This window comes from Podarcis vaucheri (assembly GCF_965113315.1).
Source record: "Podarcis vaucheri genome assembly, contig: HAP1_SCAFFOLD_243, whole genome shotgun sequence".
In the NCBI taxonomy this organism is placed as follows: Eukaryota; Metazoa; Chordata; class Lepidosauria; order Squamata; family Lacertidae; genus Podarcis; species Podarcis vaucheri.
Genome location: NW_028118703.1, coordinates 13,581 through 35,859, shown reverse-complemented (window position 1 = coordinate 35,859; position 22,279 = coordinate 13,581). Strand labels below are relative to the sequence as shown.

The window sequence follows — 22,279 nt, the reverse complement described above, 5'->3', positions numbered from 1 at the left end:
AGAAGAGTCCCCCTTGCTTTTGAACCAGCAGAAGGTGGGCAAACATTGATGTTTCTGTAAAGAGACATGGGGGGTCCCTGCAGCAAGCCCCTTCCACCTGGTTTCCTTGGAATTCATGTCAACAGAGGCCAATGAAGTTTCTGCACTGTCAGGTTCTCTCCTTGACATATATCTGCTAGCTGAGCATGATAGTCAGAAATCTGCAAGCAGTGCAACCTTTGCTTTGCATGTTGCAAGACTGCCAGCTTTTTCTTTCTCTTTTTTTGCATGCACAGACACCATCACCTCCAACAAGGGGGGGGGGCAGTACAACCAAACATGGTGTAGTGGTTAGAGTGTCAGGTTTTGGACCTGGGAGATCAGGGTTCAACTCCCCACTCAGTCATGAAGCTCACTGGGTGACCTTGGAGTCAACCACAGACTCTTATCCTACCTTGCAGGCTCGTTGTAGGGATTGACTGAGGAGGGGGGTGAACTATGGACTCCTTGGAGAAAAAGGTGGGAGATAAATGAAATAAATAAGCCTTTCTGCTAACTTGCTTGCATAAGAAAGCTGGAGAATCAGGTGGAGATCACCAACCTGGTGCCCAGAGATCTTGACGCAGTCGCAATTGGACCTGTGCCAGTCTCAAAGTGCGACAGACCTGCAGCCCACCCTCTCAATTCCCTCCAAGTCCACCACTGATTGTTTCCAGGAATAGCTGAAGGAGGGCAGGAAAAGGCTACAAAGGCTTTTTGTGCTTTCCCAGAGAATCTGCAAAGGAGGGTGCTCACATTGTTGGGTAAGTTCAGAGGCTGACCTCTTTGCCTTCCCTTCCAGAGTATCGCCTTTCTTTTGACCTACACTTCCCCAGCAGTGGCAGCAGCCTGCAGCTGGAAGATGCCATACGTCGCTACCTCAACAACTTCACCATCGGGCTGTGGGTTCGAAGTCAACCTGCTGCTGCTGCCGCTGGCTCCCGCAAGATGTGCCTGGTCAGCTATGCGCTAAAGTGGAGGCAGCCAGAGTTTGCCCTCTTCCTCCTCTCCCCCTCTGGGCTGGAGTTCCACATCAAGGGGTAAGCAGGAGGTCCCTCCACTGGCAATGATGGTTTTAAATGATGCTTCCCTCCCAGATTTTGGTCTTGGATGTGGTTTTGAGGTTTTATGACATTTTATATGGGGTTTATATACTGTGTGTGTATAATGCTATATATTACATATCTCCACAATTCTATGATTCTATGTCCTTTGCTGCCGCTCTAACTTGGGCACCAAAATGTTTCGAGCTGGTGGCGCAGCCCTCTCACCATCCCAGTTGCCAGGAAGCCCCTAAGTTTCTTTGTACTCCAAATGTCCATTATGTGAGGGGGATAGCTCAGCTGGCAGAGCATGCGACCCTTAATCTCAAGGTCGTAGGTTTGAGCCCCACATTGGGAAAAAGATTTCTGCACTGCAAGGGGTTGGACTAGATGACCCTCATGGTCCCTTCCAACTCTATGATTCTATTATCCCAGTTCCCTGTATTCTTTCGGTGTGGGAGGGAGTCGTGTGCTTTAAATGTGCTTGATGTGGATGTGGCCTCAGTTAAGGAGAGTTTCATCAACGAGCCACCTACCAAGCAATTTACAGCAATTCCAAAATTATAATTTTTGACCTCATGACTATAAATGATGTGATCTGAACAAGCCAGGAAGCTGGCATGAAATGTATTCTTTGAAATGCATTTGCTGATTTATCTGCACACATCCCAGCCTGAGCATGGAAAGGTAAAAGTGATCCACAGTGATCCATGCGACGATCATCTCCAGGCTTGACTACTGTAATTCACTCTACGCGGGGCTGCCCTTGAAGCTGTCCCAGAAACTCCAGCGGGTGCAGAATGCTGCAGTGAGGCTCCTCACGAGGTCTCTGCCATGGGAGCATATTCACCCAGTGCTTGTCCAGCTGCACTGGCTCCCGGTGGAGTACAGGGTCAGATTTAAGGTGCTGCTTTTGACCTTTAAAGCCCTTCACGGCCTAGGACCCTCATACCTACGGGACCACCTCTCCCGGTATGCCCCACGGAGAGCCTCAAGGTCCATAAATAGCAACACCCTTGTGGTCCCGGGCCCTAAGGAAGTTAGATTGCCTTCAACCAGAGCCAGGGCCTTTTCAACTCTGGCTCCGGTCTGGTGGAACGCTCTGCCTCATGAGACCAGGGCCCTGCAGGATCTGATTTCTTTCTGCAGGGCCTGTAAGACAGAGTTGTTCTGCCTGGCCTTTGGGTTGAAGCCAGTTTGATTCCCTCCCTCTCTTTCTTTTTTCTTTTCCTTCTCCTCCTGCGATGAGGCTACATTTTAATATTTTAATGTTTCAGTATTTTAATGATGTATTTTAATTTTGTTTTTAAGTTGTAATCATTCAACTTGTTTTTATTATTGCTTGTAAGCCGCTCTGAGCCCGGCCTTGGCTGGGGAGGGTGGGGTATAAATAAAAATAATAATTATTGTTGTTGTTGTTATTATTATTATTATTAAAAGGAGAACCCAGATAGCTCAGTTGTTAGAGCATGAGACTCTTAATCTTAGGGTTGTGGGTTTGAGCCCCATAATGGGCAAAATATTCCTGCACTGCAGAGGGTTGGACTAGCTGACCCTTGCTGTCCATTCCACTTCTATGATCCTATCACTTCTTCCCGGTTTCTCTTTGCAGGTCAGTGATGTTCAGCGGCACCCAGGGCTCCTTTATGGATGGATCCTGGCACCATGTGGCCGTCTCGGTCTCCAGCGCTCCTGGCTACCCGTCCTTCAAGGTCTTCGTGGATGGATTTCTCTGGGAGCCACACTTTGCTGAGAGTAGCAGCTTCCTGAGGAAGGGGCTCTCCCTTGGGGGGAAGCTGACAATTGGACAGCTAGAAGTGGGCAGCAGAGGTAAGTCCCTCCTTTGCACAGAGGCTGTAGGCTTGCCCTGTGGCTGTAGTATAGAAACCCCATATAAAATGTCATAAAACCTCAAAACCACATCTGCAGATGACACCAAACTGGGAGGGGTGGCTAACGCCCCAGAGGACAGGATCACACTTCAAAACGACCTTAACAGATTAGAGAACTGGGCCAAAACAAACAAGATGAACTTTAACAGGGAGAAATGTAAAGTATTGCACTTGGGCAAAAAAAATGAGAGGCACAAATACAAGATGGGTGACACCTGGCTTGAGAGCAGTACATGTGAAAAGGATCTAGGAGTCTTGGTTGACCACAAACTTGACATGAGCCAAGAGTGTGACGCGGCAGCTAAAAAAGCCAATGCAATTCTGGGCTGCATCAATAGGAGTATAGCATCTAGATCAAGGGAAGTAATAGTGCCACTGCATTCTGCTCTGGTCAGACCACACCTGGAGTACTGTGTCCAGTTCTGGGTACCACAGTTCAAGAAGGACACTGACAAACTGGAACGTGTCCAGAGGAGGGCAACCAAAATGGTCAAAGGCCTGGAAACGATGCCTTATGAGGAACGGCTAAGGGAGCTGGGCATGTTTAGCCTGGAGAAGAGGAGGTTAAGGGGTGATATGATAGCCATGTTCCAATATATAAAAGGATGTCAGATAGAGGAGGGAGAAAGGTTGTTTTCTGCTGCTCCAGAGAAGCGGCCACAGAGCAATGGATCCAAACTACAAGAAAGAAGATTCCACCTAAACATTAGGAAGAACTTCCTGACAGTAAGAGCTGTTTGACAGTGGAATTTGCTGCCAAGGAGTGTGGTGGAGTCTCCTACTTTGGAGGTCTTTAAGCAGAGGCTTGACAACCATATGTCAGGAGTGCTCTGGTGGTGTTTCCTGCTTGGCAGGGGGTTGGACTCGATGGCCCTTGTGGTCTCTTCCAACTCTATGATTCTATGATTCTATGATTCTAAGGGGCTCTTACCACATCCCTGCATGTTGGGGCTGCATTGTAGGGACCAGCCTCTTTGTGGGTGACCTGAGTGAAGTCAACCTGTGGGACCGAGCCTTGCCCGAGGTTTCCATAAAGCAGATGGCAGCCTCAAGGACTCGGTGGAAGTTCCCTGGGAATGTGGTGAGCTGGAGCACCCTGGTAGCAAAGAAGCCTTCCTCTGTGCAAATCAGCACTGCAAGCCAAGACCCAGGTAAGTGGGCTGGTGCAGCCAGATATATAAGCTAATCGCCAAATGGCACCTTAAACCTAAGTTACAGTCACCGCGATGGAATGTCTAGGCACCAACTCCCCCCCCATGAAAATTGTTTTTGTTTTTGTTGTTATCATTTCTATACCACTTTATATTTTAAAGGAAAAATCTCAAAGCGGTTGACAACACATTAAAACATCCCATCAAACAATTCAGAATTAAACAAATTCAAGCACCTAGGGAAATATTTCAGAACCTTTCAGTGACATGTGACATTTCCCCATACTTGTCGACCAACTTAATTAAAAGAGCTGCTCCATAGCAGAAGTAAATCTAGGAAGCCAGTGTGCTGTAGTGGTTAGAGTGTCAAAACAGGAGCTTGGGAGAACAAGGTTCAGATTCCCAGCCAGCCAGCCAGCCATGAAGCTCATTGAGTAGCCTTGGAGTCAGTCGCAGCCTCTTAACCTACCTCAAAGGGTTGTTGTAGGCAATGACTGAGGAGGGAGTGAACCATGGAGTCCTTGGAGGGAAAGGTGGGCTATAAATGCAATAAATAAGCTCTTCTACCTACCTGCTTGGGACGCGGGTAGCACTGTGGTCTAAACCACTGAGCCTAGGGCTTGCCGATCAGAAGGTTGGCGGTTCAAATCCCTGCGACAGGGTGAGCTCCTGTTGTTCGGTTCCAGCTTCTGCCCACCTAGCAATTCGAAAGCACATCAAAGTTCAAGTAGATAAATAGGTACCACTCCAGCAGGAAGGTAAACGGCGTTTCTGTGCGCTGCTCTGGTTTCGCCAGAAGTGGCTTAGTCATGCTGGCCACATGACCCAGAAAAACTGTCTTCGGACAAACACCAGCTCCCTTGGCCTATAGAGCGAGATGAGCGCACAACCCCAGAGTCGTCTACGACTGGACCTAACTGTCAGGGTATCTTTACCTTTACGTTTACCTACCTGCTTAAGAAAGAAGGGCCAGCCTGATGGAGAGGTAGTTGCCAACCTGGCATCTAGAGATTGCCACGTGGTCGCAACTGGACCTGTGCCAGTCACAAAACGTGCCTGGTGCCTGGCGAATTTAAAACACTGGATGAAGCCCAGGATCAAAGGGGGGGGGGTGAGGGCAGGCAGCAGCTTGGGCTACTAAGGGGACTGTGTGATGTCATCATGTGACCTTCATCTTGGGTTGTGGGCAGCAGCTTTTAGCTCCTGTGAGACATGGGCTCCGGACTGAGAGGAGATATGAAAGCTATCTTCAAATATCTCAAGGGCAGTCAAATGGAAGGTAGAGCAAGCTTGTTTTCTCCCACTCCGGAGGGTAGGGCTCAAAGCAATGGCTTCAAGTTACAATAAAGGAGATCCCGACTAAGCATTCTGTCATAAGGAGTGCTCAACAGTGGAATGGACTTCATCTGAAGATGGTAGACTCTCCTTCCTTGAATGTTTTTAAGCGGAGGTTGGATGCTTGAATTGAGATTCCTACATTGCAGGGGGTTGGGCTAGATGACCCTCGGGGTCCCTTCCAACTCTATGATTCTGTGATTCACCACAGGCACTGTCTTCGTGTGGTTTGGGTTCCTTCGGCTCAGAGGCAAACAGTCAGCCCTGTGCACCGATCCAGAGCAGTCCCTGGTCTATATTGAGCTTGCGCTGGACCAGCACCCCAAATGTGCTTTCTGGGGGCTGCAGCCAAATGGTCGACTCCGCAACATCGCAGACCCTCCTTCCTGCCTTCAGGTAAATGGAACTGGCACTCCCTCTCCTGAATGACGTCAGGGGATAAACTCTTTGATAGTGGTGGAGTGAGGGGTGCAGGAGGAATCGGCCACCCTATTTATTTATTTATTTGCATTCTATGACTGCTTTTAATCTCAGTCGTCTCTTTCCAGTCTCTCAAATCTACAGGGAAAAAGCTTTTTTTATGATATTGGTTAATTTGAAGTGGTTGCTAGATCACAGCAACTCCTTTTCCAGTTTTTATTTATGTTCTTACTAAATTTTTCTTAAGTCACAGTAGAACACACAAAGAGTCTCTGTTTTCACATCACTGAATCATTCCAACAAAGCAATATGTTGTAGGCAATAAGGGCTCACCCAGACTGCTTTCGATTCACACCCCTTAAAGCAGCTTAAATTTATACAAGCTTCTTTTTAGGAGCTGATTGGTTCTCTCTTTGACACACACACATTTATTTCCCCTCCGCTCCTGAGAAAAATGAATAGGAAGACAAGCAGGGGGCGGGGTCCTTTGCAGGGGGTGCCAACACCCCAAATGCTTTAGGGAAAGAAACGCAAGACTCCGGGAGTAGCTTGATAGTGCTTCAAAACAACCTACTCTGGGATAGTTCAGGGTCATGGTTTTGAGCCCCATGGTGGGCCAAATAATCTTGCAAAACAGAGCATTGGAATACAGTGGTATCTTGGTTCTCGAACGGCTTATTTGTTGAACAAATCGGCTCCCAAATGCTGCAAACCCGGAAGTAAATGCTCTGGTTTGTGAACGTTTTAAAGGAAGTCAACTGAAGCTTCCGCTTGGGGGAAGGAAGCTCCTGCAGCCAATCAGAAGCCGCGCCTTGGTTTTCGAATGGTTTCAGGAGTTGAACAGACTTTCGGAACGGATTAAGTTCAACAACCAAGGTACCACTACTGAGGAGCCTTGTGGTCCCTTCCAGCTCCGCATTCTATGATTCTATGTACCTTTGGGGGGGGGGAACCCCACTGCCTCTTCTGCTGGATGGATGGCGGCAAACAGATTGAGATTGAATCCTGACAAGACAGAAGTACTGTTTCTGGGGGACAGGAGGTGGGCAGGTGTGGAGGATTCCCTGGTCCTGAATGGGGTAACTGAGCCCCTGAAGGACCACGTGCGCAGCCTGGGAGTCATTTTGGACTCACAGCTGTCCATGGAGGCACAGGTCAAATCTGTGTCCAGGGCAGCTGTTTACCAGCTCCATCTGGTACGCAGGCTGAGACCAGACTGGTGACTGGGAACGGCCGCCGAGACCATATAACACTGGTCTTGAAAGACCTACATTGGCTCCCAGTACGTTTCCGAGCACAATTCAAAGTGTTGGTGCTGACCTTTAAAGCCCTAAACGGCCTCGGTCCAGTATACCTGAAGGAGCATCTCCACCTCCATCGTTCTACCTGGGCACTGAGGTCCAGCGCCGAGGGCCTTCTGGCGGTTCCCTCACTGCGAGAAGCCAAGTTACAGGGAACCAGGCAGAGGGCCTTCTCGGTGGTGGCGCCCTCCCTGTGGAACGCTCTCCCACCAGATGTCAAAGAGAACAACAACTACCAGACTTTTAGAAGACATCTGAAGGCAGCCCTGTTTAGGGAAGCTTTTAATGTTTGATGTATCACAGTATTTTAATATTCTTTTGGAAGCCCAGCCAGATGGGCGGGGTATGAATAATAAATTATTATTATTATTATTATGCTTATTTTCCAGCATGAACCTGAGGAGACGGACGGGGCAGCAGGAGATTCCTCACCCTGATGCTGGGGGGGGCCTCTTGGCTAAGTCCTGGGGTGTTGCTCATGCATTTCAAAAAACCACCAATTAATTAATTACATTGATATACCCTGCTTCATCCGAAGATCTCAGGGCAGTTCAAAAGATTAAAGAACAGGATAAAAGCACAAATAAATTGAACAGAAACAAAACAAAACAAAAACAGCCTTTAAAACACATTTAAAAGGCTGTAGAATATTAATCAGCCCACAATGTTATTTTTGGAAAGGTGAAGACTCACTGCACAGATATACATAAAAGGTCAGTGTTGTTGTTGTTGTTGTTTAAATGCAACACAATGTTTTAAAAATGCAACAGCCCATTGAGTGCAGACTCGCTGACCAACCATTTGACTTGGTGGCAGGTAGCCTCAGTGGCAAAGGCCGTCTCTCTTCCCCTCACACCAGCTGTATACCCACCATACTTCATTTAAAACACCCCCGTTCCCAAAGGGTGCTGGGAATTGTAGCTTTGTGAGGGCTGAGCTACAGTTCCCAAGATTATTTAAAGGAAGGAGATGAGCATCAGGGATATGGCACACATGCAGCCACCAGCACTGCCGGTTTGAAACCAGCTTGGAACAGCATCCACTGCCCTGCATTTCCCAGCTCTAGAAATTGCATTTTTGTGTGAGTGCTGCTATTTTCTTTTAGGTGTTCCTTGTCCCTTTCACAGAAAAACTGCTTAGGAGTCATGAGAGTTAAATAGATTTAAATCTGTAGTTTCGGGGTGACATCTCAAGGCAGTTTTTAAATGTTTGATTGTTTTGCTGTGTTTTTATATTCTGTTGGAAGTTGCCCAGAGTAGCTGGGACAACCCAATCTGATGGGCGGTGTAAAAATAATAAAATTATTACTAAATTATTATTACAAAGAAAGGAGCTCTAATTCCTGTGGGGTATCTCTGTGTGAGTTCTTGTGCCAGCTTGCCGATGTGCTCAGTTGTTTGTGGGTTTCCCCCTTCAATAATTAGTTTTCAGTTACAATAATCCAATGGTAGCCTCATTGTAACAATGCCAAGTTATAATACAATTATGAACCCCAGTCATTCAGATGCCAAATTATATACCATATTTTTTGCTCTATAAGACTCACTTTTTCCCTCCTAAAAAGTAAGGGGAAATTTGTGTGCGTCTTATGGAGCGAATGCAGGCTGCGCAGCTATCCCAGAAGCCAGAACAGAACGAGGGATGGCTGCTTTCGCTGCACAGCGATCCCTCTTGCTGTTCTGGCTTCTGAGATTCAGAATAATTTTTTTCTTGTTTTCCTCCTCCAAAAACTTGTGATCTGGTGCGTCTTATAGAGTGAAAAAATACGGTAATTTAGGAGGCCTCCCATGTGCTAGAATTGATGGTTTGATGATTTACTTTGTTTCTGCGTTCCAAAATCTTATTGATCTCAATTCCATTCCATTCAAAATAACACTCCCTTATACAACAACTGCAATATTAACGGCATCCGTTCATCTTGACACATTAAATGATTAACAAATCTGTAGGTGAAGCACTCAAACTATATCCTTATTCCTTCTGTGTGTGACAATTATTCTGTCCATTGTGTTCCTTCCTGTCCGGTTAGCTCAGTTGTTAAAAGTGTGATGCTAATAATGCCAAGATTATGGGTTTGATCCCCGTACAGGTTCATATTCCTGCATTGCAGGGGGTTGGACTAGATGATCCAGTGGGTCCCTTCCAACTCTCTGATTCTGTGATTCATGCAGGCTTCTCCCCTGTTCTCTGTGCAGGTGGCACCAGGCGGAGTCTCCTTGTTGAGCAGTTCAGACTGTTCCACGGACACCAAGAGCTCCTTTCGCCTCTTACCGGACCAGCGGCTGCAGAATCTGCACTTGGGGTTCTGCGTGTTTCAAGGAGTCATTCACACCAAGCTCTACCTGGGGAAGTGCACCCCACAGGCATTGTACTTTGTGCTGGATCGGGGTGTGTTCTTTAAAAAGTATACTTGCCCCTCCCTTCCTCCAAGGAGCTCAGGGCAGGAGACTCCTCCCTCCCCTTTCACATTTTATCTTCACCTCAACCCTGCATGGTAGGAGGCTTGGGTGAGGCAGAATGACTGATACAACACCTGGTGCTTCGTTGGGGCCCATCTCACACAGCCAACAGTTTGGACTGCTTCATTTTGCTGTGGGGAGGGGTGAGCTGTGATGAGCCCAGCTGGTGTGTGTGCAAAAGGAAGCCTGATGTGTTTGTTAGCAGACTTTGCAGGCTGTGTGAATTAGATTGGCGTAATCACTTACAGTTTCTGGAGTTCAAAGGCTTTATTCATGCAAGAACTATTTATAGGTTGGGCGGAGATGAGAGAGAGAAAGGCATTTGTCAGGAGAGAATAACAACAAAATAGCTCAGGGTTAAGGGGCAGAGTAAACAGAGGCTACAAGCAAGTGCTGACTAGATTCTTAGACAAACAGTGCCTTGTATGGTTTAAAGTAACACATGTAGAAATTCACTGAGAAGGAAATGTATTTGTTTTTCTCCAACGGTGTGCACATCATGCTCTTTGCCATTTCCTCCTGCAGATGTGTACTGCCCCCAGTCCAGGGCCTGGAGATCCAGGAAGGACAAATGCCTCTTCCTTGTCTTGGATGCGGCCCTTGAGTGGAGCCAGGCCCTGAAGTTCTGCCAGAGGTTCCACGGTGGGAATCTGGCCACGCTGAGCAGCCCACAAGATCTGGTGAGCAGTTGCTCTGGTCTGAGCACAGGGAGTATCTGAAATGGCACCCAGGGCTGCCAAGAGTCATTTGGGCCCCAGGGAAGAAAAAACAAATGGGGCCCCCACCCAGCAAGGGCTGGCCAGCTAAAAGTATTTACACAGGATATAAAATAAATTTGGAATCCCATTTTTATGTTAATAATAAGCACGATAACATTTGCTTGAATTCATTTCATTCTGGATTGTTTGATTGGATGTTTATTTTTATTTTTTTAAAAAATATTAGGAATTTCAATTTCAATAACAATTTATCAAAAATACATCATCCTCATTTTCCCCCATTTCCCCCTTCCCCTAAAAAGAAAAAGAAAACCCTCCCCCCCCCCAGACTTCCTCAGCTCCTCTCTCTGGTTTCTCAGCATATGCTATTCTCTTCATATTGTAAAATGTTAAATATCCTTAATTAATCTATCAATATGTTACCAATAAAAAAAATGTGTATGTTTATTCAAAACCTGCCAAGGAGTCCAGTTCATTTTGTTGTTTCTTTAAGTACTTTGTAAAAGGTTCCCATTCTTCTTTAAAGTCACAGTTATCGTTATCACGTAGTTTGTGGGTCAATTTCGCCAGTTCCGCGTAATCCATCAGTTTCTCTTGCGACAATTCTTTGGTCGGGATTTCCTCATGTTTGATTGGCTGTTTAAATGTGTTGTCAACCACTTTGAGATTTCATTTAAAATATAAAGTCGTATATAAATGAAATGAATAATAATAATGACAATAATAACAATAAATCCCACTGGGGGAAATCTGGTGCCATTGCGGCGACTGGAAATTAGGTCTAGATCAGTTGAGTTTCTAACACTGATCACTCTGCCTCATGAAAGGGCCGGCCCTACATAGGTAATGGCGCTGGGCCTCCCAGTCTAGGCTCTTTGCGCTCCTCCCATCATCTCCTTGGCACTCAGGCCTCTCCACCCTGCTGTCTCTGGTGGCTTTGCACAGTTTGCATCCTTTGGGGTGCGCTGACTGGCAAGATCCCCACTGTGTGTTTTTGGCTGGCGAAGGAGAATGACCTTCTGCGTTCCTCCACAGGTCTGGCTGCAGAAAGAGCTGGAGGTGAGTGTCTGGACTGGGCTTCGCAGTGGCAGAGGCTTGTGGCATTGGGCCGATGGGGCACCCTTCAACAAAGCCTTGCGGCGGTAAGTAAGAACCCCTGAGAAAGAGACTGTGGGGCGGGATGGGTGGATTGGGGCCATTTGTCTATTAAGACGGCAATCCTGTGCACACCTGCTTAGAAGTGCATCTCACGGAACTTAATAAGAACCACTTCTGAATAATCAGTCAATAAATAATAGAAGCAGCTATAGTGCAGAGATTGAAAACACTCGCTGCCAAGTCATCTTGCCATCCGTACAAGAACCCAGGAAGGTTGGCCACTATCATTATCACCATATTGCATGTGGGGGAAGGTATGGGGAGAGGCTGCAGCTGGGAGAGAGTTAGTTTATCGTAAGCAACTTTCAAAGGAGTTCTATTTTTATTTAATTACTTTTTATTATTGTATTGTATGTTGAAAAGTCTCAACCCCCCAAAAAAATTTTCAAAGGAGTTTGAGGTCTCCTAAGGAGCTGTTCAGGTCCTGAAGGTCTGATAGAGAAACGTTCAGAGGAGCTGTTTCAGTCACCAGGCTTATTTTTGCCTGGATCTAGCAATTGCAAGTCTTGAACAACTTGCTTTGATTTCCAAGAAGGTTGTCTGAGAAACATGGGACTGAAGCCAAGCCAAGGGGACGAGATGTAAAAGTGAGCACCTCAAAAGGCTTCCCTCACCCTCTCTCATTCTCTTTGCGGCCAGCTTTGTTCTCTCACAGGGTCCCTCGGGCATAGAAACCTGCATGCTGGCCCTGAGCTCCGGCTTCCTGAAGGCTGAGCCGTGCCACAGGCCTCACCGCTGGATATGCCAGGCCTCCCACCAGAGTGGTAAGCAGAGCTGCTTTGGGCTGCAGACATTTTTCATTTCATAGAATCCTAGAGTTGGAAGGGACCCCCGAAGGTCATCCAGTCCAACCCCCTGCAACACAGCTGTCCCATACAGAGATTGAACCTGCAACCTTGGCATTAGCAGCACCACACTCTAACCAGCTGAGCTATCCAGGCTGAGTTTTCATTTTGGTATCTATGGGGCATTCCTGAGTTGCAGGGGGTTTGACTAAATAACAACAACAACAACAACAACATTTTTTATTTATACCTTGCCCTCCCCAGCCAGAGCCAGGCTCAGGGCAGCTAACACCAATAAAATCACAGTAAAAACATAATAGGGGAAAGAGAGAGGGATTTTTTTTTTTTTAATACAGGTTAAAATGCAATTTAAAATGCAGCCTCATTTTAGAATAGCCGATAAATCAAGACCATAAGGGGAGGGAAACATAAGAGTCGGACTGAGTCCAAACCAAAGGCCGGGCGGAACAGCTCTGTCTTGCAGGCCCTGTGGAAAGATGTCAAGTCCCTCAGGGCCCTAGTCTCTTGTGACAGAGTGTTCCACCATGTCGGGGCCAGTGCTGAAAAGGCCCTGGCCCTAGTTGAAACCAATCTAACCTCCTTGAGGCTCGGGACCTCCAAAGTGTTGTCATTTGTGGACCTTAAGGTCCTCCGTGGGGCATACCAGGAGAGGCGGTCCCGTAGGTACATGGGTCCTAGGCCGCATAGAGCTTTAAAGGTCAAAACCAGCACCTTAAACCTGACCCTGTACTCAACGGGGAGCCAGTGCAGCTGGTAAAGCACTGGATGAATGTGATCCCACGGCAAGGACCCCGTAAGGAGCCCTCGTGGTCCCTTCCAACCCCACAATTCTATGATTCTCCCCTCCTCTCAGGCTCCTACATGACCTTCCCTGAGAAGTCCTTCTATGGTGCGCCCTCCTTGGACCTGAGCTTCCCTTCGCTGGAGGCTGCCAAGCGGCAGTGCTCTGCCTTGGGCACGGGGTGTGATGCCGTGGTCAGCTCCGCAGGGGGCCACCGCCTTGCCAGGGGGACACGCCTTGTGGCCCTGGAAGACCCTGACGCCAGTTCGGCTGCTGCCGTGCATGTCAAGACGAGCTGCCGGCCCGGCTTCTCTGGGCAGGACTGCCAGTCGATGTGCCCCCGGTGTGAGTCAGGCCTGAGCTGCAACCCGCTGACGGGCCTCTGCGATGGATTCCTGCGCTACAGGGAGGCAGCCGGTATGTGCATCTCAAAGCAGTGGGCTAATGGGGCTCTCCTCCGAGCCGTCCCTAATGCAGCCACCCTCAGTCCCATGCAAAAAAAGGTCACATTTGGAGAAACAGGGTTAAACCAGTCGTGGCACTGGCTCCAACCGCCAGCCCTGGAGCCCTGAGAGGAAGGAGGGCTGGTGGCCTCGTTTGGCACCATGGAGCCCTTCAGACCTTCTGCTGCTCCCCCCCCCCCATAACCTCCCTTGCCACCTGTTTGCTCCCTTGCCCCAGTGCAAATGGAATTGCAGCTGTCTTCAAGCTTGTAGCTCTTCCGGAATAATAATAATATTTTTTATTTATACCCCGCCCTCCCCAGCCATGGCCGGGCTCAGAGCGGCTTGCCAGGAAGCATCATGCCTTCTGACTTAAAAACCCTGCTCCTGAGTGCCAGGAGCCAGGGGGCACCCTGCAGTTACTTGGTGCACAAGGGTGTGTGGTTGCTGAGTAACCCCCTGGCACCGCGGTCAGCTAGTAATGGCCAAACCCCTTTCCCTAGCGGCGTATGTCTCTCTGAAGTGCCTGCCCCTGGATGACTGGGTGTTTGAGCATGGAGCCTGCGTGTCCTTGGAGCGCTACAGCAGGCAGGACGAAGCAGCCTCTGCTTGCCAGAGGTACCTGGGTGCTACCGTGCAGAAGGTCAAGGTGAGATGGGGTCCCTGCTGGAGGCTGGGGGTGGGGGAGGAGGTAGGTTCTGGTGAACTTCTCACATTGGAACCACCATAATTTGACTTGACTAGAGTTGAGAGGGACCCCAATAACCATGGAATGGGTGTGCTAATGCCAACCTCCTGGAGATGGGCTGTGGGAAGGGGTCCTGGGTAGTGCTTTTTTTCTACGAAAAAAGGTGCCGGTACTCTGGGTAATTGCCCGGGGTGCAAAATTTCCTCAGGGCCAGGAAAAACAAATACATGTAAAACAATTACATGATTTACTGGAACTTCATTGAGATCTTGGTATATAGTAAAGGTAAAGGGACCCCTGACCGTTAGGTCCAGTCGTGGCCGACTCTGGGGTTGTGGCGCTCATCTCGCTTTATTGGCTGAGGGAGCCGACATACAGCTTCCGGGTCATGTGACCAGCATGACTAAGCCGCTTCTGGCGAACCAGAGCAGTGCACAGAAACGCCGTTTACCTTCCCGCCGGAGTGGTACCTATTTATCTACTTGCACTTTGACGTGCTTTCAAACCGCTAGGTTGGCAGGAGCAGGGACTGAGCGACAGGAGCTCACCCCGTCGCGGGAATTCGAACCGCCAACCTTCTGATCAGCAAGTCCAAGGCTCTGTGGTTTAACCCACAGCGCCACCCACGTCCCTATCTTGGTATATAGAGATGCATTATAAATAACTTGCTGCATTATGCATGCCTATTTTTACCACAGGGGTAACACTGCCCAACATTTTTGCCAGGACCTGGGCTCGCATCTCCTTCCCCAAGCCCAGGAGGCATTTGCCCAGCTTAGGGAAGAAGGCACAATGCTCTAAGGGGGTCTGCCCGGCTTTGGGAAGGAGGCAGCAGGGCTCCAGAATCCTGTCGCAGTCTCCTGCCTCCTTGGGAAAGGAGGCGTGATGCTCTGAGGGGTCCAAGAGCCCTTCCTCCTCCTCCCCTCCAAAAAGGTGATGGCTTTGTGTACCATTGTGTCCCACCAGAAAAAAGCACTGATCCTGGGACAGGCAAAGTACTTTGAACCTGACATGCCTGATCTCTCCTGGAACCTCCCCTGGTCTTGCCCCAACCAACCTGGCCAGGGATCAAGGGGGTGATGATGGGAGCCCAGCAACATCTGACTGCCCCACAGGCTGAGCTGTCCCATCTCTCCCCTTTCTTTCTTTTTTTCAGGCCAGGGCTGGCTTTGCTGGTGGCGAAAGAGGAGGCTCAGAGCCAGGCAGCTTCCACTGGGCTTGCCAGCGACCTGAAGGTGGGAGTATTCTCTGGGGAGAAAAGATGATGATGAGAATTTATTAAATTTGTATACCGCCTTATACCGGCAGGTCTCAGGGTGGTTCTCAACATAAAATCACAATATCACAAAATCACAAAATACATAATAAAAACCAGAACAACCCAGTAATCCCACTGGCTCCCCAAACACATTTTAAAAGGGCATTGGATGTCAGTCAGCCAAAGGCCTGGTTAAGGAGGAACATTTTTGCCTGGCACCTAAATCCCCACTCAATCTGTCTTTGATGCACTGAGGGGCTTAATGCCAACGTATCCTTATAGCGGAGAGGTGGGGAATGTTAGGGGTCTTTTGCCCTTTGTCACACTTCAGGGGATGCACCCGGGAGCTGAGTTCCAGGCTGCATACACACCTTATATTTAAAGCACATTATCCAATGTACCCTGGGAACTGCATGTTGTTAAGGGTGCTGGGGGGGGGGGTTCTAGCTCTGTGAGGGGTAAACTACAGTTCCCAGTTTTCGGGTGGAGGAAATGTGCCTTAAGTCGCCTTGTCCTGTACATTGCCAGGAAGAGCTTTCACTTTATTTCTCCCGCTTCATGGCATCCCCACACAGATGTGGACCTGCCATCTTTCAGGGAGAAGCTGCTCCTTCCTCAGCAGGGCTCGCCCCCCCAGCAGAGGCGAGCGTCGCTGCAGGAAGCCAAGGACGCCTGCTACCTGCAGAAGGAGGGCTGCACGGGGCTGCTGAGACTTAGCGGGGCCTATTACCTGGTGGCAGGGACGGTGTTGGTGGACAGCCCTGGCTCAGACGCCATCCTCTACGTGAAGGCAGGTGAGTGGCTGCTTCTGCTGCATTTGAGATGCAGGAGGACAGGGAGGAGGTTGGGAAGGGGGAATAGTAGTGGGTTGGTAGATTGGGGGCTGGAACACCTTCCTCCCTCCATTTCAGGGATGCCCTGAACACTGCACAGCCCAGCAAGGTGCTTTAAATGTGTCTTGTGATGGCAGGTTAAAGGCCAACCCAGTGTATGGCAGTCTGAGTTTGTGTGGATTAGAAGCCCCTTTGTCAATGGATTTCAGGAGCCTCTCCCAGAATAAATTCATGCCTGGCTTACTGCCCTTTGACCCATCCTACCTGGGCTGAGGAATGTTTGAAGGTTCAGCTGCATGAGAAGACAGGAGACGTCTCCCACTCTGCCTGTGCCCTGTTTCCAAGAGTGGCCAGTCAGATGCTTCCAGGAAGCCCCCAATGAGGACTGGGAGGCAATTTTATTATTTACTGCTTATTTATTTCAGCCCAAGAGGCTTCCAGTTAAAACAAGGCAGTCCCTGCAGGCTTACAATCTAAAAATCACGACAGACACACACAAGGGGAAAGGGGCAGGGAGGGGAGAGAGAAGCAGCCCTTCTCTGATGGTCTTCAGAGGCTGACTTGAAAGAGAGATCCCACTCTGGTGTCAATAAAAGCTTAAGATTTGCTGGGGAGGACCAAAGACCTGATGGCCAAACACATCACACAAGGCACAAAGGCAGCCCTAACCCCACCTGGCCTGTACTGAGACTTTCCTCCCTAGTCCAGTGCTGAGAGAGGCTTCCTTGTTGAGGCTGGCCATTCCTTCTGTGTGTTGGTGTGTGCCTGTGCCACCAGGTTCAAAGGCTGAGCTTCAAAGCTGCAGGATCTGACCCCTGACACCTCCAGTGACTTCTGCAGGGCCTCCAGCAGACATGCCTCTATCCAGAGTATCGTGAGGCCAGTCAGAGGGGCTGGTGTCTCCAGGTAGCTCACTGCCTTAACCGACAACTCTCTGTCCTTGCAGCCTGCTCCCCCAGCTTCTGTGGGGATGGGTGCCGGCGGCGCTGCTCTCCGTGCTTGAGCACATCGACCTACAACCCCTTGACTGGCCAATGCGATGGGCGCCACCTGCGCTGCGTCCGTCGCTTCACCCCCTCATGCCTTCATGGTAAGTTTGGGGGCGGGACGGAATATGAGTGACATAAAAATGCTGCAGCATGACTGAATGAGGCCTTGTTGGCATATGACACCTGCACTCAGAGATCTGCCCTGGTTGCTGATTTGCTCCTGCACCGAGTTCAAGGTGTTGCCATTTGCATATAAAGCCCATGGCAGCTTGGGACCAGTTTACCGTATTTTTCGCACCATGGGACGCACCTTTTCCCTCCTAAAAAGCAAGGGAAAATTTGTATGCGTCCTATGGAACGAATGCAGGGGGGAGGCAGGCGGGAAAAGCCCCCAAGAGCCACACACAAGCTCCGTGCGCTCTTGCGGGCTTTTCCACAGGAGGGAGAAGGGACTGACTGGCAGCATCAGTCCCTTCTCCCACCTCCCAGAAAAGCCAGGAGAAGCCGCGATCTCTTTAAAGGGATTGCGCGGCTTCTGCGGGCTTTTGCGAGAGGTGAGGGAATCCCCCCACCTCCCAGGAAAGCCAGGAGAAGCCATGCAGCCCTTTTAAAGTGTGCACGGCTTCTGCCGGTTTTGCGGGAGGTGGGGGAATCCCCCCACCTACCAGGAAAGCCAGGAGAAGCCGTGCAGCCCTTTTAAAGTGCGCACAGCTTCTGCCGGTTTTGCGGGAGGTGGGGGAATCCCCCCACCTACCAGGAAAGCCAGGAGAAGCCGTGCAGCCCTTTTAAAGTGCGCACAGCTTCTGCCGGTTTTGCGGGAGGTGGGGGAATCCCCCCACCTCCCAGGAAAGCCAGGAAAGCCCTGCGCAACCCCTCCGCCAAGGAGAGGCTGCGTGGGGCTAAAGGGGAAGCCAAAACAGCGAGCGGAATCCATCCCGCTCGCTGCCTTGGCTTGATCCATAGCTGCACGCAACCCCTTCGCCAAGGAGAGGCTGCACGGGGCTAAAGGGGAAGCCAAAACAGCGAGCGGAATCCATCCCGCTCGCTGCCTTGGCTTGATCCATAGCTGCGCGCAACCCCTTCGCCAAGGAGAGGCTGCACGGGGCTAAAGGGGAAGCCAAAACAGTGAGTGGGATCCATCCTGCTCGCTGCCTTGGCTTGTTCCATAGCTGCACGCAACCCCTCCGGCAGGGAGAGGTTGTGTGCAGCCTGTACGCTGCTCTTTAAGGCTGCGGGGGAGGGGAGATTTTTTTTCTTGAATTCCCCCCCTAAAAATTGGGTGCGCCCTATGGTCCGGTGCACCCTATGGTGCGAAAAATACGGTACCTACGAGATTGTGTGATTACATGTGCCTATCAACTGCTTAAAAGGTAAAGGTAAAGGGACCCCTGACCATTAGGTCCAGTCATGACCGACTTGGCATAATTGGCATTGCTACAGGTGCCACAGATACACTTTGTTATAGCGGTGTGTGGGGGTGTGTACAATTTGACAACAAAACATACAAATTCTATAGCAAAACCAAAAATAACATCAAATTTACCTCACCTCCCCCTCTCATCTGTGGTTTCTTTCATTTTATCTTTACTGCTGCATATCCAAATCAATACCTTATTATTTATTTTCTCTAATAATTTCCTTGAGTTATCTTTACTACTCATTTTACATTAACCTTGCTAATGTTTTAAGTTGTTCACAATTTTTTAAAAAAAAAACTCAGTAAATTTCCCCCAGTCTTAGTTAAATTTCTTTCTTCCTGGTTCCTTACTCCTCCCATCGAAGTTTAGCCATCTCCGCATACTCCACCAAGCACCTACACTTTGGAACTCACTGCCTATTGAGGTCAAGCAGGCGCCTGCTAAAAACATCCTTGTTTAGGCAACCCTAGCCCGGTGTTTGGAAAGTGGATGTGAATTTCAGTCTGTTTTAGTACTTTAACTTCCGTATGTTTAAAAGTATTATTGTTAATTTTCTTGATGCTACTGTTTTATCTTTCGGTAAGCCACTTTGAGGTGTGTGGGGGGGGGTTGGTTTTTTTTAAAAAATACAATCAAGTGGTGTATCTTTTTTTAATGAAATAAATAAGTACAAGGCAGGCCTTCTTTTGCTCCATGAACTCCCACTGCTGGACGCATTTCTTTAGCTTAATCATTTATGCTCATCTTTTCTGTTAATAAAATAAGCCAAGTGGCTTGGTGATAAAAGGGAAAGTCAACATAGAAAAACAAAACAATACATCATTGGAAATAGCAACATCGTCAAGAGGCAGCAGCGCTACAACTTCACAGAGAACAGGCAGGCTGGCAGGTTAGAGTCAGGGTCACGTTGCGAAGCTACTACTGCTCTGCCTGTGGTTGTTTTCCAGGTTTGGTGAGCTCGAGATGTCCACATGCTCCTGGCTGGTGGTTCTGGGATGGTCACTGCTATTACGTGGAGGAGCACAGCAGCAAGAACTGGCAGGGGGCAAAAGCCGCCTGCCAGACATATGGAAAAGACGTGGGCCTCCTGACCCTCAGCAGTGCCAAGGAAAAGGCAGGTTGGGAGCTAGCCATGCTCCCAGGTGGCATGGCTGGCGCTCCATGCTTCACTCTGGGGTAGCTGCCAGTAAGCTTGCGTGGCCCAGTTCAAGGCCAGTATATGAAGCCCTAAATGACTTGGGCCATGCACCTTCCCCATTGCCAACCGTCTTGGACTCTGCAAAATCAGTAGCTGAAGCCTATTCAGGGATGTTACTACAGGGCCTTTTCAGTGGTGGCTCCCATTTTGTGGAGTGCCCTCCTCACTACTGACTTTTAGGAGGAAATTTCCAAGCATTCCTGTTTGCCAGGCATTTGACGGCTGAAGGACAATGTTCCTGGCAGCCAACCCTCAGATCACTGGGCGGGAGAACGTTTCCCACTTTTGGGAGGCTGTTCTAACTCTTTATAGGTGTTTATACCTACAAACATTTTGTTTCAATATATGAAGCTATGAAGCACATTGCTGCTGCCAGAGAGCTGAATGTTCTCCCCCTCCAGGCCTGGACAGCAGCCATGGTGCAGAAGAACAGCTGGACGGGGCTGAATGATGTCGATAGAGACGGGACTTGGACATGGGCAGAGGGCCGAGCAGCCAACCTCTCTTCTCCCTGGTGAGTGTTTTGGGGGCAGGTGGCTGCCTTCCAGCAGACATGGGCAACCAGACCAGCACTGACAGGAAAGACTCCCTCTATGCTGGGCCAAGGATTGAACCCAGGACCTCCAGCCGGCGTGGCCTGTCCTGTTTCGCTGCCTGAGGCAAAACATGGAGGTGCTACCCATGCTGTCCCCAATTACTGGGATGTGTGGCTATGGCTTCTGGGTTCTGTCAAGGTCTTGCGAGCATCCCGTGAGATCACGTGCTGTTCTTGCAAGGTCACCCTGGAAGCAGCTGCTGCAGCTGCTTCTCTTCAGTTCAGTGGAGACAGTGGTGGTGGTGGGATTCACACCCATGGAGGGGCCCCTTGGATTATGTCACCTGAGGCAGCTACCTCAGTCTGCCTCCTGGAGGACCCGGCCCCGTTCTACAGGCAGAGCAGGTGCTTCACCACTGACAGAGGAGATCCCTTGATACATTGGTCCTCTGGCGGCCAACTTACCCAGAACTCCAGCAAACCTGACAGAATCAAAGCGTTGGAAGGGACCCCAAGGGACATCTAGTCCAACCCTTATGCAGCTTCTGAAGGAGCGTCTTTGTCTAGGGAGACTGGGGAGGGACAGTGATCATCTCCCTGCATCTCCTGCCACCACATTGTCAGAACTGCACCCCCAGCTTGCAAGGCTTAGCACCTCATTCCAGGTCCCCATTGTCCTTCCTTCTCTGTCTGGCATGTGACTTTGGCTTCCTTGGCACCTGCCATTCCTTGTCGAGAAGTTGGTGGTCCCAGCCACGTGTGACCCATTTTTGCTTCCCTCGCTAGGTTGGCGGACACACAGCTTGCTACCGGGGGCTGCCTGGAGATTGGGCCGCAGGGAGAGGGGCAGGTGGCTGCATCCTCCTGCTCCGAGCTCAAGCCGTGGGTGTGCGAGGGGCCACTGGGTAAGTGCTTGGCAGGACTTTGGAAGGGGACAATGTCATCAGGTCCCAATGCTCTCACCTGTCTCTCTTGGCCAGAGAGCCTCTGCTCCACTGAATGGACTTTGGGAATGATGGGCTATGGTCATAATCATGGAAAGCGGCTGGGCCTCATTCTGGATAATATCCCCCTGCCTCCTCCTCAGCACCCCGGAGTTCCTGTCCGACAGAGCCTGGGTGGAGCCACTGGAATGGCAGCTGCTACTTCTGGGACCCCTCCTTGGCCAGCGAGTGGCAAGAGGCCCTACATGCCTGCCGGAGATTCAAGAATACAGAACTGCTGCACCTGACCTCTCCGCAAGAGAAGGTATGGCTTTTCTGTACCAGCATCCCTCCAGAAGCACAGGACCCCTCATGATGACCTCTGATGGCATGCAGCCCATGGAGTTGGGCTGCTGTTTCCAGAAGACGGCTCCCTCACTGGTCCTCCCCTCAGCCTGCAACCAGGGGCCAAGTGGTGCTTGCCCTAGGGAAGCCGGAGCCCTCTCCTTCCTTGATATTGACCTTTCTGGAGAACCCTGTGCCACCCTGTACGTGCCCAACTCCCCCACCCCCCTCCGTGCAGGGAGGCAGGTGAAAGGTCAACTGAGGCATCATGGGATGGTTGCCTTCTTTCCACCCACCCTGAGGTTGCGGTTGCCATGTTTGTTCCAGGACTGGGTCCGCTCAAACTTTGGAGGCTCCTTCTGGACGGGCTTGAATGACCTGAAGGAGGAATCCGTCTTCCGGTGGACAACACAGGAGCCCCTCAATGAGCAGATGGCACAGTGAGCACCCGGGTGGCTCCTCCAGGGCCCTTTCCCCCTTGATATGAGTGCCCTGTGGGTGAATGGTGCTGGGGAAGGTCATTCCCACCAAGCTTGAAGTAGATCAGCTCAGATATCCCCCCAGCA

At 49.9% G+C, this 22,279-nt stretch overlaps 1 protein-coding gene across 1 annotated transcript in view; it reads left to right on the top strand.

The window, feature by feature from the left end:
* LOC309524458 (uncharacterized protein) overlaps positions 1-20,391 on the top strand; it is a 30,910-nt gene extending 10,519 nt beyond the window's left edge. Inside the window, exons 10-24 of the mRNA XM_082242398.1 lie at positions 821-1,058; positions 2,674-2,891; positions 3,916-4,104; positions 5,651-5,835; positions 9,356-9,548; positions 10,145-10,299; positions 11,374-11,480; positions 12,136-12,260; positions 13,156-13,500; positions 14,030-14,175; positions 15,371-15,449; positions 16,048-16,266; positions 17,252-17,395; positions 19,660-19,826; positions 20,262-20,391. Coding sequence (XP_082098524.1) covers positions 821-1,058; positions 2,674-2,891; positions 3,916-4,104; positions 5,651-5,835; positions 9,356-9,548; positions 10,145-10,299; positions 11,374-11,480; positions 12,136-12,260; positions 13,156-13,500; positions 14,030-14,175; positions 15,371-15,449; positions 16,048-16,266; positions 17,252-17,395; positions 19,660-19,826; positions 20,262-20,267 — 2,516 coding nt within the window. The 3' untranslated portion in view covers positions 20,268-20,391. The remainder of the gene's footprint in view (positions 1-820; positions 1,059-2,673; positions 2,892-3,915; positions 4,105-5,650; positions 5,836-9,355; positions 9,549-10,144; positions 10,300-11,373; positions 11,481-12,135; positions 12,261-13,155; positions 13,501-14,029; positions 14,176-15,370; positions 15,450-16,047; positions 16,267-17,251; positions 17,396-19,659; positions 19,827-20,261) is intronic.
* The last annotated feature ends 1,888 nt before the right edge of the window (positions 20,392-22,279 follow it).